The sequence below is a fragment of the Sinocyclocheilus grahami genome, unplaced genomic scaffold (assembly GCF_001515645.1).
Source record: "Sinocyclocheilus grahami isolate Dianchi unplaced genomic scaffold, SAMN03320097.WGS_v1.1 scaffold163.1, whole genome shotgun sequence".
NCBI lineage: Eukaryota > Metazoa > Chordata > Actinopteri > Cypriniformes > Cyprinidae > Sinocyclocheilus > Sinocyclocheilus grahami.
In genome coordinates, this window is record NW_015505342.1 from 893246 (window position 1) to 910571 (window position 17326).

Here is a 17326-nt window from a genome sequence, read left to right on the forward strand (position 1 = left end):
CAATTCTGCATAGATGAGTGGACCAAAATTCCTTCACAGCGCTGTAACTGACTCATTGCAAGTTATCGCAAACGCTTGATTGCAGTTGTTGCTGCTTAGGGTGGCCCAACCAGTTATTAGGTTTAGGGGGCAAACACTTCTTCACACAGGGCCATGTAGTTTTGGAAAAACTGCATGTTGTGTTCACTTGTGTTATCTTTTGACTAATATTTAAATTTGTTTGATGATCTGAAACATTAAAGTGTGACAAACATGCAAAAAAAATAAGAAATCAGGAAGGGGACCAACACTTTTTCACACCACTGTATATATACACACACACACACATGTATATAATGGAAATAAAATTTGTCATTTTTATGTAGTTAATCAAAGAAATAACATGTTTACATTTATTTTTTATTTTATTTTTTTATAGTCTTCAATTTTACATTTCAAGCCGAGAAAAAAACTTAACAGTGCCACAAATAATTAACAATTAACACAAATAAATAATAAACTGACTAAATGGTTATCAGAATAGTTGTTGGCCTCAGCAATGGAATGAATAGTAAAGCATATATTTACTACTACTACTTATCAAAGACTGACATCGTTCCTAAACATTTCCCATCATTTTCTGTGGCAGAAGTGATAAGATAAATTACAAATAAAGCATCATTTACACACATTATCTAGTCTTTATTATGTAGCCTTAGAACTGAAATCATTAGGGTATTTTTGCTCCATCCGCTCCAAATGAAACTCTGAAAGACTGAAAGTCTTCACTGTCAACCTGCAGACCCCACCGACGGCGGCGCTCAGTTGGTGTGGCCAATGCGACTTTGCCGAATTTTGTGAGCACATTGTCCAGCCTGCCCAACTTTTCCACCACTTCGAGCCCAGAGAAGGAAAAGAGTCAGAAGATGGTGTTCAAAGCCAACTCCAAAGAGTTCATGGTCATCCCCAACCTGGTCCACTTCACCAGCTACCAGATCGAGATCCAGGCCTGCAACCATCCCACAGATCCAAACCGCTGCAGCATGCCGACATACGTCAACGCCCGCACGCTGCCTGAACGTAAGACTGCCACAAAACTCTTTTCTATTTTTTTGGTTTGATTTCACATTCTAATGTGTCGACTTTCTGTTTGTGTTCTTAGTAAAAGCTGACAACATTGTCGGGCCAGTGACTCACGAATTTTTTCCCGATGAACCGGAATTGGTCTACATCAAATGGCAGGAGCCGAAAGCGCCCAATGGCATGATCATACTGTATGAAGTCAAATACATGAGGATGTCGGATAACTATGTAGGTGTTTAATTAATTCGAAGAAATTCACATATATTAATATGTATATATTTTAGCTTTTATATTATTATTTTTACAGTATTTATCTGTAGATTGTTGAATAAATATTTGTATATATTTAAACATTTATACTTTTAGATATTGAAAAATGCAGACTAGGGGTGTGCCATATCATACCGTCCACGATAATACCACGATAATAAAAAAGTGCCATATCGCGATATCAATGATATAGCGATGTGATGACATATACGTTCCCTAGTGCACACAACAACAACACCACAAACCCAATAGGTGTGTTCGACTTGAAGCAGCGCTGCGCAGACTGATCGGTGTAGGACATGAAAGTATTGCGATATTTAAACATTTATACTTTTAGATATTGAAAAATGCAGACTAGGGGTGTGCCATATCATACCGTCCACGATAATACCACGATAATAAAAAAAGTGCCATATCGCGATATCAATGATATAGCGATGTGATGACATATATACGTTCCCTAGTGCGCACAACAACAACACCACAAACCCAATAGGTGTGTTCGACTTGAAGCAGCGCTGCGCAGACTGATCGGTGTATGACATCAAAGTATTGCGAGAGCGGTTCTAGAGCATATTCGAGCACACACTCTTACCTTCAGAAATGGGCGCACTTATCTTTAGCGAAGCGGCACAGAGAGCCGCTTCTGAAAATTTGCGGCGGCTCTGCTGGTGTAAACACAAGCATTGACTAGAGTGGCCGTGTCGGAGCCGTAAAAGCCTGGGTATACTTCACATTCCGCGTTCCGTTCCATCTCGCGTCCGCACTACTTTCAAAGTATACTCAACCGCGGATGAGCTTGTCTCAAAAAATTGCCTGCACACAGATGGGGTGCGTGGCTCTCCTTGAGCCCTCCTGATGACAAAAATGACGTAATGTGGACGGTGCACAGACGTGGACGGCCGAAGTACTTTTGGCCTTAACACACCGCAAAGGATGGAAAATGCCCTTCATTTTGTTTGCACTAATAAATGCTGCTGCCTGCCAGCTGCAATCACCAATAAACGTTGTTTCATGTTTTTTTTTTATATATCATCATAAATGCATCATAAATATCGTTATCGCAAGTGTTCTTGAAATATCGTGATATAATTTTGAGGCTATATCGCCCACTCCTAATGCAGACGAAAATGTATACAATAATTAAATATTTATTAATTTATATTTTTGAAAATATATTAACAAATATTTTAGATATGTAAAAAATTTAAATATATCTAATACTATATCTAATATGTACAGTGTCTCACAGAAGTGAGTACACTCCTCACATTTTTGTAAATATTTTATTATATCTTTTCATTATTTTCATTAATGTCTAAACCGCTGGCCACAAAAGTGAGTTACACCCCTAAGTGAAAATGTCCAAATTGGGCCCAAAGTGTCAATGTTTTGTGCGCCCACCATTATTTTCCAGCACTGCCTTAACCCTCTTGGGCATGGAGTTCACCAGAGCTTCACAGGTTGCCACTGGAGTCCTCTTACACTCCTCCATGACGACATCACGGAGCTGGTGGATGTTAGAGACCTTGCGCTCCTCCACCTTCCATTTGAGGATGCCCATGCTTGGCCAATCCATCAGAATCGTGGTTGTCTTGGAGGTGTGTTTGGGGTCGTTATCATGTTGGAATACTGCCCTGCGGCCCAGTCTCCGAAGGGAGGGGATCATGCTCTGCTTCAGTATGTCACAGTACAGCAAACTGTTTGCGGGCTTTCTTGTGCATCATCTGTAGAAGAGACTTCCTTCTGGGATGATAGCCATGCAGACCAATTTGATGCAGTGTGCGGGGTATGGTCTGAGCACTGACAGGCTGACCCCCCCACCCCTTCAACCTCTGCAGCAATGCTGGCAGCACTCATACGTCTATTTCCCAAACACAACCTCTGGATATGACACTGAGCACGTGCACTCAACTTCTTTGGTCGACCATGGCGAGGCCTGTTCTGAGTGGAACCTGTCCTGATAAACCGCTGTATGGTCTTGGCCACCATGCTGCAGCTCAGTTTCAGGGTCTTGGCAATCTTCTTATAGCCTACGCCATCTTTATGTAGAGCAACAATTCTTTTTTTCAGATCCTCAGAGAGTTCTTTGCCATGAGGTGCCATGTTGAACTTCCAGTGACCAGTATGAGAGAGTGAGAGCGATAACACCAAATTTAACACACCTGCTCCCCATTCATACTGAAGACCTTGTAGCACTAATGAGTCACATGACACCGGGGAGAGAAAATGGCTAATTGGGCCCAATTTGGACATTTTCACTAAGGGGTGTACTCACTTTTGTGGCCAGCGGTTTAGACATTAATGGCTGTGTGTTGAGTTATTTTGAGGGGACAGCAAATTTACATTGTTATACAAGCTGTACACTCACTACTTTACATTGTAGCAAAGTGTCATTTCTTCAGTGTTGTCATATGAAAAGATATAATAAAGTATTTACAAAAATGTGAGGGGTGTACTCACTTCTGTGAGATACTGTTTGTATACACCTAAAATATTTATGTATTAAAAATATGTATTTTAAAAGTATATGTATTTAAAATATTACACAATTATATATTTTAACATTTGTGTTCAAAGAGGTGTATATAATTTTCTTTATTACAATTTTTTTTTTGTCCCTCAGGAGGATCAAGTCTGTGTGTCCAGAATCACTTATGAAAAAATTCATGGCTATCGATTACGAGTAGGGCATCCTGGGAATTACAGTGTGAGAATACGTGCCACTTCTCTGGCCAGCAACGGTTCCTGGACAGAGCCTGCATACTTCTTTGTTCAAGACAGTAAGTTCACTTCACTGTATTTATTACATTTTTACTGTAATTTTGGCCACTATGGTCTCTAATGTACTTGTTTTACAGGGGATATGAACATGAAAATCATCATTGGCCCACTCATCTGCTTCATTGTACTGCTGTTTCTGGCCAGCACAGTCTTCATTGTCCTTAGGAAGAAGTATGTGTTAGACGCTCTTAAATTAAGTCCTTGTTTATCATCTAGACAATCCTATCATGTATAAATATCTTTTCTCTCAGACAAACTGAAGGACCGACTGGCCCACTGATTGCTTCCTCAAACCCAGAATATATAAGTGCAAATGATGGTAAGATGTCTTTTTAGGTGATTTTAGAGATTGTGAACTAATGTCATTATCAATAAGTTTGTCTAAATAAAATAAGAATAAATAAAATAAAATCCTGTAAATAAAATTTGGCATCTTTATCGAATTAATCAAAGAAATAATCCATTGCCAAAAAAACCTATCAAAGCACTGGAATGAAGTGTGTGTTGTGTGTGTGTGTGTATATATACAGTATATATATATAGTTATATAGTTGCAGCAATGGAATAAAAATGATAGCATATTTACTCTTTTTGTTGTTTTATAGCTTTCGATTTGCGTATTTTTTGTTGGAAAGCAAAAAATACAATATTATTATTAAAATTTGAAAATTTGAATTTGTGTATTTATAGTGTATATCCCAGATGAATGGGAGGTGCCTCGGGAGAAGATCAGTGTTATGAGAGAGCTCGGTCAGGGATCATTCGGAATGGTTTATGATGGCATCGCTAAAGACATTGTGAAGGGCGAACCAGAGACGCGAGTGGCCGTTAAAACCGTCAACGAGTCGGCGAGCCTGCGTGAGAGAATCGAGTTCCTCAATGAGGCTTCGGTCATGAAAGCTTTTACCTGCCATCACGTGGTGAGTGTGGATAACCTGGCGAACCAAAATAATCAAGGCAGAAACAACCTTGTCTAAATGTTCAACTTTTAAAAAATGTTTGTCTAGGTCCGCTTGCTCGGTGTGGTATCTAAGGGGCAACCGACATTGGTTGTCATGGAACTGATGACACACGGAGATCTGAAAAGCTACCTGCGTAGCTTGAGACCCGATTCTGAGGTAAGTCTTCATGTTCCTGATGTATAATGACCCCAATCGTTCTATCCCGGATGAGCCCCCAATTTCATTGCACCTGAGGACATTATAACAGTAAAATGGACCAAATGCTGTCATTTGATGTTAAATAATCCAGTTTTCCTTCATGTTAAATATATCAGTCTATGAAACATCACAATCAATAGTTAACAGTAGCCTGTAGCTGTGATTATTGATTTCAATCGATTTTTTTACAGAATAACCCAGGTCGTCCACCGCCAACCCTGAAGGAGATGATCCAAATGGCAGCGGAGATAGCAGATGGCATGGCATACCTCAACGCTAAGAAGTTTGTCCACAGAGACCTTGCTGCCAGAAACTGCATGGTGGCTGAAGATCTCACTGTGAAAATTGGAGGTAAGAAGACCAGAATGGAGCATATTTAGTGTGAAACTCGGGATTCGAAGGACAAAAAATCTTGATTTATTTTTTATTGTTGCAGATTTTGGTATGACGCGAGACATCTATGAGACTGATTACTATCGCAAGGGCGGGAAGGGCTTATTGCCTGTCAGATGGATGGCACCAGAGTCCCTAAAAGATGGCATTTTCACTGCTCACTCGGATTGCTGGTGGGTATTTCTCTGGGTTTCTTTGGAATTTTTTGTTAACCCGGTGTCTAGAAGAACATTCAGATCCCTCACAACAAACTAGTCGAGAAGTGCTTTGGTCCTGTTGGGTGTCCAATTGTCCTGTTTTTGGGAGGCCACTGTCCTGCAGAGTTCTGAACCAGTTAATTAAGGTCTTCTGGATTACTAGAAACTTCCAGGCAAGTGTGTTGAAGCTGGTTGGAGTCTGCTGGACATTGACCCTCCAGGAGCAGGATTGGACATTTTTGGTTCCACCAAAATGAACGCATATGTGGACAGTCCCAGCCTATTGAGCTGGCAGTGCTGTAATAAAAATCTGCTGACTTTTAGGTCTTTTGGAGTGGTATTATGGGAGATCAGCACACTTGCTGAGCAGCCTTACCAAGGACTGTCCAATGAGCAAGTGCTCAAGTTTGTCATGGATGGAGGATACCTGGACAGGCCTGATAACTGTCCAGAGAGAATGTAAGTACCGACATAGAAATAAATCTTGTTGAAAAGACCATAATAGATCATTGGTATATCCATATACCAAGCCTCTGCTTGGAGAATGAGGTTTAGGTGGTTTAAGATTGTCTTCTCTTGCTCTAACTCTTCTCCCAGGCACAACCTCATGCAGATGTGTTGGCAGTACAACCCGAAGATGCGGCCCACTTTCCTTGAGATCATTGAGATGATCAAGGAAGACCTGCATCCCACTTTCCAAATTGTCTTCTCTTGCTCTAACTCTTCTCCCAGGCACAACCTCATGCAGATGTGTTGGCAGTATAACCCGAAGATGCGGCCCACTTTCCTTGAGATCATTGAGATGATCAAGGAAGACCTGCATCCCACTTTCCAAGAGGTCTCTTTCTTCTACAGCGAGGAGAACAAACAGCCTGAGACTGAGGAGTTTGACATGGACTTCGAGAACATGGAGAGCATACCACTGGACCCCTCATCCTATTCCCAACACGAGGAGAGCCTCAGTAGAGACAACGGCCCCTCGGTGGGCCTACGGGGCAATTACGAGGAACACGTGCCCTACACGCATATGAACGGTGGAAAGAAAAATGGCCGAATTCTGTCTTTACCCAGATCTAGTCCGTCCTAACATTTGCCTCTGCTTTTTCTCTCTCGATTTTTAAAGAAAAGTTTTTAAATGCGTTATTTTTTCAGAGGCCCTTAAAGATACAGATCTCAGGTCTTTTTTGTTTGTCGTTGTTGTTGTTATTGTTTCCATCTCACAGCTACACTAGTATGGTTGCAACGAAAACGGACGTTATATTGCCCATCATCTGATGCACCATTCGCTTTCTGACACTTTTACACTTTTGCCAAGTTGGGCAGAGGGGAAAAGCAAACTGTGAACATGACTAAATCAACTAGAAAAGCTGCTTCGGCTAGGTCACCTCAAAGTCCGCTTCCTTCTCCTTTGGATGCTTATTTCCTGTCTCTCGCTCTCTCTCTCTTTCGTTTTTTTTTTTTTTAAGTGGATATCTTTTAAGATAGTGGCCTTTTTTAAGTGGCCTATAAAAAGAGAAGTGTCTATCAACGCTTGTGTTGATTTCTTTAGAACAACGACTTTACAGTTTGGAACTATGGGATGGCTTATATTCTTTTAGAACAAACCTTTGTTTTGTAGAGGAATGATTTTTATTTTGTCCTGGAGAATTCCTAAATTCACATAGATGATGTTCACATGGTGTTCTGGTGAATGAGCTTTAATTTATTTGCTTTCTGTTCTTTTTTTTTCTCTGAGCTTTTTTTCTCCTGTCCTTTTTACCGGCTGAAGGATATTTAACAGTTATGAATTGGACAAAAGAGTAAATCAGACTGACCAATAGCTGCTGCTCTGATATATAGTAGGTATTCAAATTTTATATATATATAGAGAGAGAGAGAGAGAGAATATTTAAATATTGATTGGTATCAGTATTTTAAATATAATATTCACAACATCTGAACTTTTGTACAATTCTAATGTCTTTTTCTAATGTCTTCATTGGCTTTGCTTATGCAATATTTTTTGCAACAATGTCTTTTCATGAGCTGTTTTTTTTGTCTATGTCTAATGTCGCATTAATTAACATGCAAGTTGACTCACAGTGATATTCCAGCGTACAGTGGGGAGCATTTTTGGTTTAGCCTAAATTCAAATTATCAAAATTACAATTTCATTTCGGAATAATGAATAATAATAATTAAATATTATTATTGTTAGTATTATTTAAAAATAGAAATATTTGATTGCTCAATTCAAGGGAATAAAAGTTCCAATTTCCTGTCATAAATTGGATTTTTGTTGGATGTTCCTCAGTTAAATTTTGGGATTCCGATAGCTGTTGTGGAGAATGTTTTGGGAATGTTTCGTTTTTTTGGCTCAATTTACTATTTACCTGATTTTCCAGGGGGATTTAGGATCTTATTGTGAGATAAGCTCTACCTAGGGATTCTAGGTTCTTTGTTTTTTGACAGCTGAAATATTCGACCTGGCAATATTTGAATCAGATCAAAAAACATTCTTGTAATTTAGCCCCGATCAGCCTCCGGTACCTGTTAAAGTATCAAAAGTGAGTGTAGATCTCGCACGGCTTCGTATAATAACGGCATTTACGCTCTAGTTCTGAGAAAGTGAAGTCTTAGAAGACCACAGGGAAAGTAAACTTCCTCCTCTGTCAGAATGACGCCGTTTTTTTCCCCAAATAATCCTTTAAAGAAAAACAGCAGACAGCTTTCATGGGCAGATGCATAATTCCATTTTTACTGGATCTTGCTTGTCGTCATCAAAAAATGTGCACATTTCATGTATGTGCGTGTATATTTGTGTATGTATATTTATTCGTGGGTAGTTTGGGAGGGAAGCGACAGAACGAGGCTGAAATTCACGCAAGCTTTTTTAAGTGTTTTTGCCATTTCATGTTTTTTTCCTCATCTTTCTCGCATTTTTGTACCGTAGGCTGATAAAAAAAAATTCCCTTTCTTGGTCCCATTGGCTTTATCTTAGATGTACATAGCAGAATCGAAGAAATCAAACTAGCTTGTAGCTGTTCGAAAACTATTGCAAAGAAAGTTTTTTTTTTTTCCTGTAAAATGAAGCAGATTCTTTTTTTTTTTTTCCTAAATAACAAGATTGCCATATCTTTGAAAAGGCAAATATTGAAATTTTATTTATTTTATGATCCTCATAATTATGTAAATCCCTGCTAGCTTTTATTACAATACTCTAAGGCGGGTAAAACTAGTCTTTTAGTTTATTTTTTGTTTAAAGAGAGATACAGCTGGCGAGTTCGCAAACGCAGTTGGTTTAGTGCTAATGTCTTTCTGTTGGTTGTTTGGAGACAGTCTACCTCAGTATATTTTTAGAAATTTTTTTAGAGCCAAGTGCATCTCTCTTTAGTTGTTCGAATTTCTTTAACAGCAAAAACCATGTCAGCAATCCCAAATTCGGCCACTAGAGGTTCTCTCTCGCAACGATTATGGATCACTCCCTTGTTCCCCGTTATTCGATTTTGATTTTGGAGAAAGCTTAGAACCCAAAGATTCACTTTAACGGGTGACGTCTGTCTTTTGAATCATTTGAAATATGCAGTGCCAGTTTCGTTGCGAAAAATTCGATAAAATGAAAGTTTATCCTGAGGTATTACTAAAGTACAACGTTAAAAGACGCCTATAGCATGAAGTGTGTGGGAAAAACTGGTTTTTATTTTACGGTACATTGTTTGGCTCTGCTAATCTGAATGAGGTATTACAGCATTTGATCTCTTTGTCTATTACATGAAGCACTTATTTGAATTATACAAAACATTTCGTAAAGCCACTTGTCATTAATTCGCAAACATTGTATGTTTTCTGTGATTTAAACTCAATTTAACCTTTCAAGTCAATTCCTGAGAGACTACTGAATCACAGTTTGTTGCGCAAAAATGCCCACGAAAAATTATGCGATGTTTTTTTTTTTATTGGCTAGTTACAGTGGGTGTACAACCATTTGTGATGCACTTGGTGAAACAGCTCTTCTTCACTCAATGCGGTATCTCACCAAACAAACGTTCTAATGCCCCGAGTTCAGTAGTTTCACATACAAAAACTTTGTACACTGTTTTTTTTTAATGGTTTGTTTGCACCAAATGTGATTGTCAATGTCTTTTTTTGTTCCATGTGTATTCTACTGTGAAAAAAAATTTCTATCAATGCCATAGTTTATAGTAAACACGGACTTCACCTGCCTCTCCTTACACATGCGTTCATAAATACTCTTGCGGACAATCCTATGTGCCATAGAAACGTTTTCTTTTCCTCAGGGAGATGTGAGCGTTGGGTTTCGTTTATCGGAGGAGCATCAATTTTATACACTGCTAGCTAAATGGATGGACAACTGCAAAAACTATGTTTTGGATGCCAGTCGTCCATCTCTAAAGCATTTCGCATCTTTCGTTGCCTCTCCAATGTGTTTCGGGGAATTAATTGAGCGCCCCCCTGGTGGATCCATAGTGCCTTGCACAAACCCAAGTATCCTCCAAGCCAAACCTGGCCAACAAACTCCCTGGACCGGATTGTTTTTCCCCCAACATCCTCAAAATACTGGAGCCTATTGTACAGATTTCTCGACAGGTTAGCACATCTTTGGCTCAATGCTTGGCTCGGTTTTACTGTATTGGTATATGTGAATGATATACTTTTATTTTAATTTTTAATTAAGCTGAACTTGTCTCTTCTTGGATATGCTACGGCTTGCTTTGTGCGCTTGACGAACATCGTACAATTGATTCACTGTTACCCAAACAACAACTTTGGCAGCTCCCAGTGTAAAAGTCTAAATTGAGAGAATATAATTTTGATAAATTACCTTAAATAAACGTAGTAACAAAACCCCAAATGCAGTTTTCTACAGCAAGCTAAAAAAGCAGAACAGGTTGAGCGCAAGGCATTGTATGTATTTTATTGTTTTTAAAAGGAAAAAGTATTACACTTGGAGATATTAATTTCTATTTTTTTAGTCAAAATAGGGAGGGCAAATTCAATTACTTTTTTGACTGTAAACATTTACTATTCATGTACATTACGGAATTTACGTGATCAGTGTATATAGCTTTCTTTTCGATAAAAATGTGATGTCTTTTGTTCATAGCATTACACTGTGATTCAGAGATATAAAAGACATCGATTTTACTCCCCAAACTGATCGGATGACGAACTGTTCGGGTTTTTGGCCTACAATGATATTCTTTGTACGATGTTGCATTGTTTGATTTTTTTTTTTCATGTACAACTACTTGTTTGCCATCCAAAAAATTATGGCATAACCTTTGTCAGCATTTTGTATTTGTAAATTGTTACCCCCATCTTTGTACGATACAGAAAATTCCTCTACATGGCGATTCATAAAGGTGACCGTTTGAATAAACAATTGTTTTTCAATGTGAAAAACTGGAAAAGACCACTGCAGACTTTATTATAAGCTACAATCACGCAAAAATAAAGGTATAGTTGACATCTGAAATCATAACTTATACAAATAGGTTACTATGGAGCTTGTCTCTGCTTTGAGACAAAAAAATTAAACATCTCATAATTCTGACTTTTTTTCTCGCAATTCTGAAACCAATTCACAAAAATCCCAATTGCAAGAAAAATGTCAGAATTGACAGACAAACTCACTATTCTGATAAAAAAATCAAATTCTGAGAAAATACCAGCAAAAAGAGAATTGCGAGATATAAACTTGCAATTGCGAGGGGAAAAAAAGTCAGAATTGTGAGATTAAAAACTCAGATTTGCGAGTTTCTGAGAAGAAGGTTTGGAACTGTGAGAAACTCTTAATTGTAAAAAAAAAAAAAAAAAAGTGAGATGAAATAAATACAGTTTTTGTTTTGTGTGGCAGAAAAAAACTGAATTGCGAGATGTAAATGCAGAATTTAAAGGAGAATGTCAAAATTGTGAGATATAAACAAAATGACAGGATTTAAGCTTGAAATTGTAAAAAAAAAAAAAAGTCAGAATTCTAAGTTTGCATCTCGTGATTGTGACCTTTTTTCTTAGAATTGCACAAAAAAAGATTGAAAATTTAATAGAATAAAAATTGCAAAAAGTTGCAATTGTATTTTATACTGTGGCGGAGACGGGCTTCCATAGGTTACAGAAAACAAATCTGGTTAAAAACATCATGTCAGCCCCAGTTACAGCAGCAATTCAAGTTTTGTTAATATTGAATGTTTATTTCTTGTGTAAATCTGTCATCATTTTCGGGGCTTACACATGATAGACACATTTCAGGTGGTCCGGCCTGTTTATACGTCAAATAATCAGCACCCTTGTGTATTTTTTTTCCAACTGTTGTCCTGTACAATTTTCTGTTTAGTTGAACATTTGATCATTTTGTTTGTTTGCTGTGTTGTGTTTTTCCTCTGTGCACATAGAGGATCCTCAGGGCTGTTTTTCTGCCCCATCATGCACCTGTATTGTAGCAATGTTTGTTTAATCATCAGCACACACTTTCTCATCAAAACTTTCCCCTCACTTGTTGAATTTGTGCCGTTGCGTGTGGAAACCATGTCACTTAATTAAACAAACCAACAAATCCATCTGACCAGGATCAAGCTGTGCCATAGTAAACTTGTACGGATCGACAGTTTTAGTTTTACAAGGAAAGCCAAGCAGTGACGTGTACAGTAAATATTAGAATCAAATGAAAATGAATCTTGCTGTGTGTAAATTATTCAACAATTAACTGTTTATATGAAATTTATGAATTAAAAATTATTGGGGGAAAAAATGGCTTGCTGTTGTGTCTGTTGCCAAGATAATGTATAACTTTTGTACATATAAAGGCAAAAGAACAACCAAAATCAAAATTTCTCATTTTATGTTCCACAGAAGGCTAATTCATGGAATGACATGACGGTGAGTAAGTTATTTAAATATAATTTATTTTAGTAAGTTTTGGATGAGCTGCTATTGAAAAAAAATTTTTTTAAACCAACATTATATCATTTTATACACAATGACAAAATTTAGACAAAATGCCAATAAAAGGTACTGTAATGAAACCAATATTAAATGGTACAACAACATGGTACACGTAAATATTAGAATCAAATGAAAATGAATCTTGCTGTGTGTAAATTATTCAACAATTAACTGTTTATATGAAATTTATGAATTAAAAATTATTGGGGAAAAAAATGGCTTGCTGTTGTGTCTGTTGCCAAGATAATGTATAACTTTTGTACATATAAAGGCAAAAGAACAACCAAAATCAAAATTTCTCATTTTATGTTCCACAGAAGGCTAATTCATGGAATGACATGAAGGTGAGTAAGTTATTTAAATATAATTTATTTTAGTAAGTTTTGGATGAGCTGCTATTGAAAAAAATTTTTTTTAAACCAACATTATATCATTTTATACACAATGACAAAATTTAGACAAAATGCCAATAAAAGGTACTGTAATGAAACCAATATTAAATGGTACAACAACATGGTACACAAATATTCGGCACTTGTGTTAAAACACGTGAATATTTCCTATTAAAAACGTTTGGAGAGTTTTAACGTCTTTTCTGAATAGATATCATTGTTTCATACTTGTCCCAGAGTAAACTGAAAATCTGTTGTAAAAATATGACAAATTACTAATTTGTGGCTTCATTTTACAAAATCTTTCCCAAGTCAACTTTTTTTCCCTCTGTTTCCACTGAAGACAGCAGCGTCAGTGAAGTACTTGAAATATGAAGAAAAGTCCAAGTAAATATAATTTGTGGACAGTATTTTGTTGAATTATGCAGAAAAGTTTACAAATATCACTTAAGTGATTTGTTAAGTTTTGTTTTGTATAATGATAATGTCATTTCCAACATAATTTCCACAACAGAAGGTCTGAAACCAATATTAAATGGTACAACAACATGGTACACTAATTTTCGGCACTTGTGTTAAAACACGTGAATATTTCCTATTAAAAACGTTTGGAGAGTTTTAACGTCTTTTATGAATAGATATCATTGTTTCATACTTGTTCCAGAGTAAACTGAAAATCTGTTGTAAAAATATGACAAATTACTAATTTGTGGCTTCATTTTACAAATCTGTGCTGAATGTCAGTCTGAAGAGGAAGTTGTAGCAGTGTTGTGCGTTTAGGCTGTGGTTAACGCAGCACTGTGCTCTTTTCAGACGCTTCAGCTACCAGAAAGTCGTGTGTTCGATTCAGAGGAGGGCGTTTTGCTAGTTGCGGATAGTTGTTTGTGTTTTTGGATTGGGGTGAGTACGTAAAAACCTAAAAATGCTAACTTTGTACGATTGGAACTGAATCTGTGGCATTGTTCTGTTAAGTCATTATCTTCTGCAGCTCCAGATAAGCTATCATGCAGCCTTTAATGTGTTTAATCTCGGGTTTTGAATGAAGTTTGGACGTTCTGGCCTATGAGAACCCAACTTGAGCTCGACTTAATGGATTTCACTGGTGCTTTCGGCCATTATTGCTTCACCCGTTTCATTTAAGGAACTGCCAGAAATGCAGTTCACTCTGGTGAAGTGTAGTGTAGAAAATCATACTTGGTGTTAGTTGTGTCTGTCTTTTTAAAATCAAACTTGTTATTTTTCAAGAGCAACCGTTAGGACGCTTGTTTGTGCTCTTCACAGATGGTGTTTTCCACTTTCACTATTGCACACCAGACCGTGCACACTGTTATAAATTTCATTTTAGTCCACCTTGCAAAAATACCATTGTTTTGCTTTGTTTTTTAGACATGTGAAAATACTATGGTACTTTGAAATAGGCAATATACAATGTTTTTTAAATGGTATTCCAAAGAATACTATGGTCGTACAATTATATATATTTTGTGTGTGTGTGTGTGTGTCTTATATTTTGGACAGAAATATTATGGTAGCTGTATGAATATGGCAGTTGCACAATACCATGGTTTATACAGTACATTGGCCCCAAAAATATTTAGGCATTTGAGCCAAACTTAAAATCAACATTTTTACATTTTATTGCCTGAGATATTTCAGATTTAAAAAAATAAATAAAATGTAACAGTTTATAGTTACATGTACTTTTTATAGCAATAACAATAAATTGTAAAATTCCAAGCAACTAAACTTAACCCCATAGTAAGTACATGTACTGTAGTTAATTAATATTACCCAGTTCTTATTTGTATAATTAGACTAACATCTACACCTTCAAACAAAGCGTAACCAACAAAAATGATACAGCGCAGTTATCAGGAATTGATGCAATGGTGAAAAGTATCTCTATATGACAGGTTATTTGAAGGGGAGGAGACTAAAAATAAATGGCCTTGATGATGTCAGCAGAACAGGAAAGTCGTTTGAGGGGTGGAGCAAGTTGTTACGATTTGATGAAAGTTTCCAAATAATGTGAAATAAGAGTGATTTAAGTGTCCAAATCATTTTTGAAGAGACAATACTATGGTATTTACCACCTGATGCCGTCACTGTGCTATTTGTTGTAGGGGTAGTATTAAACACAGTTCCGTCCCATTCAGATCCAGCAGTGCTTCCTTTCTCTCTTTTATCCCTCTCCCTCTCTCTTGCTGTGAACCCCCACCGCCGTGCCTCTTGACTTTGAATCATATGTTAGTTAATCCCCGGCGGCTCCCTCCACTGATCTGGCTGTTTTTCCTCATATCTCGCTCATCAACTCCTCTTGGAGAGACTCGCTGGACGTTCCACATGGCAGATCCACCTCTTCACAACTCCTGGCCCTCGTTCTCATGGATGAAACGATGGTCCTTCAAAAGAGGTAGAGAGGATGAGTGCGTCTTTCTGGATCTCTGGCATCGTTCCTTCCACTTCTTGACACTCTTCTGTGCAATTTCTGACCAAAAAAAACATGGCAATATCATATTTTTTTTAGATATAATTCTAAAAATTATTTATGTAGTTTATAATACAGTAATTTATTACGTATATTATTATGTCTTTAATATAATTTAATAATTTATATCCGTTAAATTATAACTAAATTCCAGATTACCAGTGTTTTTTGTAGAAAAAAATAAATATAGGTAATATAAACTGTAGTAACAAAGTTATTTGGTGAAAACTATGGTTACAATGGTATTTTTGTAAGGGAATGTCCAGAATATATTCAGTATATGTGTGTGTGTATCTGCCTACTTCAATGGAATATTTCAGCTTTGAAAGTATACTGAGTGTTGCTTTATTTTGGCTTTCTAAATCAGTTGTGTGTTTCTACACTGGTGCAGTGGGGGGGTTTTTTCAGCCTTTTCTGTCTTAAAATTTCAATAGTTGAGGAGGTGGTTGAGTATGACACTGATGTTATGGTGCATGCATTTGTGGTCTGTCAGACCACCGGTGCTCAAGAGGACCGGTCACATTGCCAACAGAATGAGCTTATGCATGCAGCTCTCATGACCTGACTGCATGTGTCAACACATACAAAACCACATTTTCACACTTATGACAGTTCTGTGTGATTACTTCATTACTGCATTTTGTGATAAAAGACGGAATAACTGGAAACCACCAGACTCTAAAACGCGAATGTTGGATGTGTATTTAAATACTGAACGCAGGTGTACTCAGAGACATGGTGCTCAAACCAGTGATGTAAGTTTGATTCTGACATGCAATTACCTGATCCCATGTCATTTCCTCTCTTTGCTCTACTATTCTTTAAAGAGAAAATGGCAAAAACAAGATTTAAAAAAAAAAAGTGCTTTCAGTGTTTAGCCATTAGCACATTTGCTCTAAAACACTGAGCTTCTGACATTTCCTGATCCTATTCCTCATCTTTCTCCCATAAATTTTGTTGTATGTCTACTATTAATGACAGATACAGTCGATAGACAGACAGACAGATAGATAGATAGATAGATAGATCAGTATCACACCAGTTCAATTAGTGTACTTGAGTTGTATTTAAAAGCATCTGTGATAGTGACAATATCGCAATGACATTATTGCAATGAAGCTCTGCATTGCTTTACTGCTTTGGGGTTCCCCCTGTAATCCTCTTGGAAAAGCTCAAGACTCACATAACATAAATCTGCAAATTGTGATTGGCAAACATTTAACTTCTTCCACGGATTCGACTACTCAAGTGCATGGGACAGTTAGGCTATTTCGAGCCTGTTTCCTTTTATTTACACCAAAATGAAACTTTGTATCTTAATAGTGTGTGTATTGACCTTGAAGTGTGTGGAAAAAACTGAAGCTTTCAGCAGTAGACCTACAGTAACTCTTGTAAAAGCTGAGAGGCCCCTTTTTTTCTTTTTGTTTTTTTTTAAAGTATTTATGTCGGAGCATATGGTAAGAAGGAGCAGCCATAAAAGGATATTTGAACATGACAAGCATCATGGTGCTCTTATAGTTTACATATCAGTTGTCTGATTCGGATACAAACAACCCCACCGCTCTCAGACTCTGTCATTCGTCTAGGGCCGAGATGATTTACATCAGAAAGTACTGTACAGTTAATTCATCCATCATT

General features: G+C 37.2%; 1 protein-coding gene across 1 annotated transcript in view; it reads left to right on the forward strand.

Annotated features, from left to right (window-relative positions):
- Positions 1-11173, forward strand: part of LOC107593049 (insulin receptor-like) — an 85261-nt gene extending 74088 nt beyond the window's left edge. Inside the window, exons 11-21 of the mRNA XM_016282626.1 lie at positions 782-1059; positions 1142-1290; positions 3959-4115; positions 4194-4287; positions 4368-4435; positions 4807-5036; positions 5124-5234; positions 5468-5627; positions 5713-5842; positions 6191-6325; positions 6599-11173. Of these exons, the coding sequence (XP_016138112.1) occupies positions 782-1059; positions 1142-1290; positions 3959-4115; positions 4194-4287; positions 4368-4435; positions 4807-5036; positions 5124-5234; positions 5468-5627; positions 5713-5842; positions 6191-6325; positions 6599-6953 (1867 nt within the window). The 3' untranslated portion in view covers positions 6954-11173. The remainder of the gene's footprint in view (positions 1-781; positions 1060-1141; positions 1291-3958; positions 4116-4193; positions 4288-4367; positions 4436-4806; positions 5037-5123; positions 5235-5467; positions 5628-5712; positions 5843-6190; positions 6326-6598) is intronic.
- The last annotated feature ends 6153 nt before the right edge of the window (positions 11174-17326 follow it).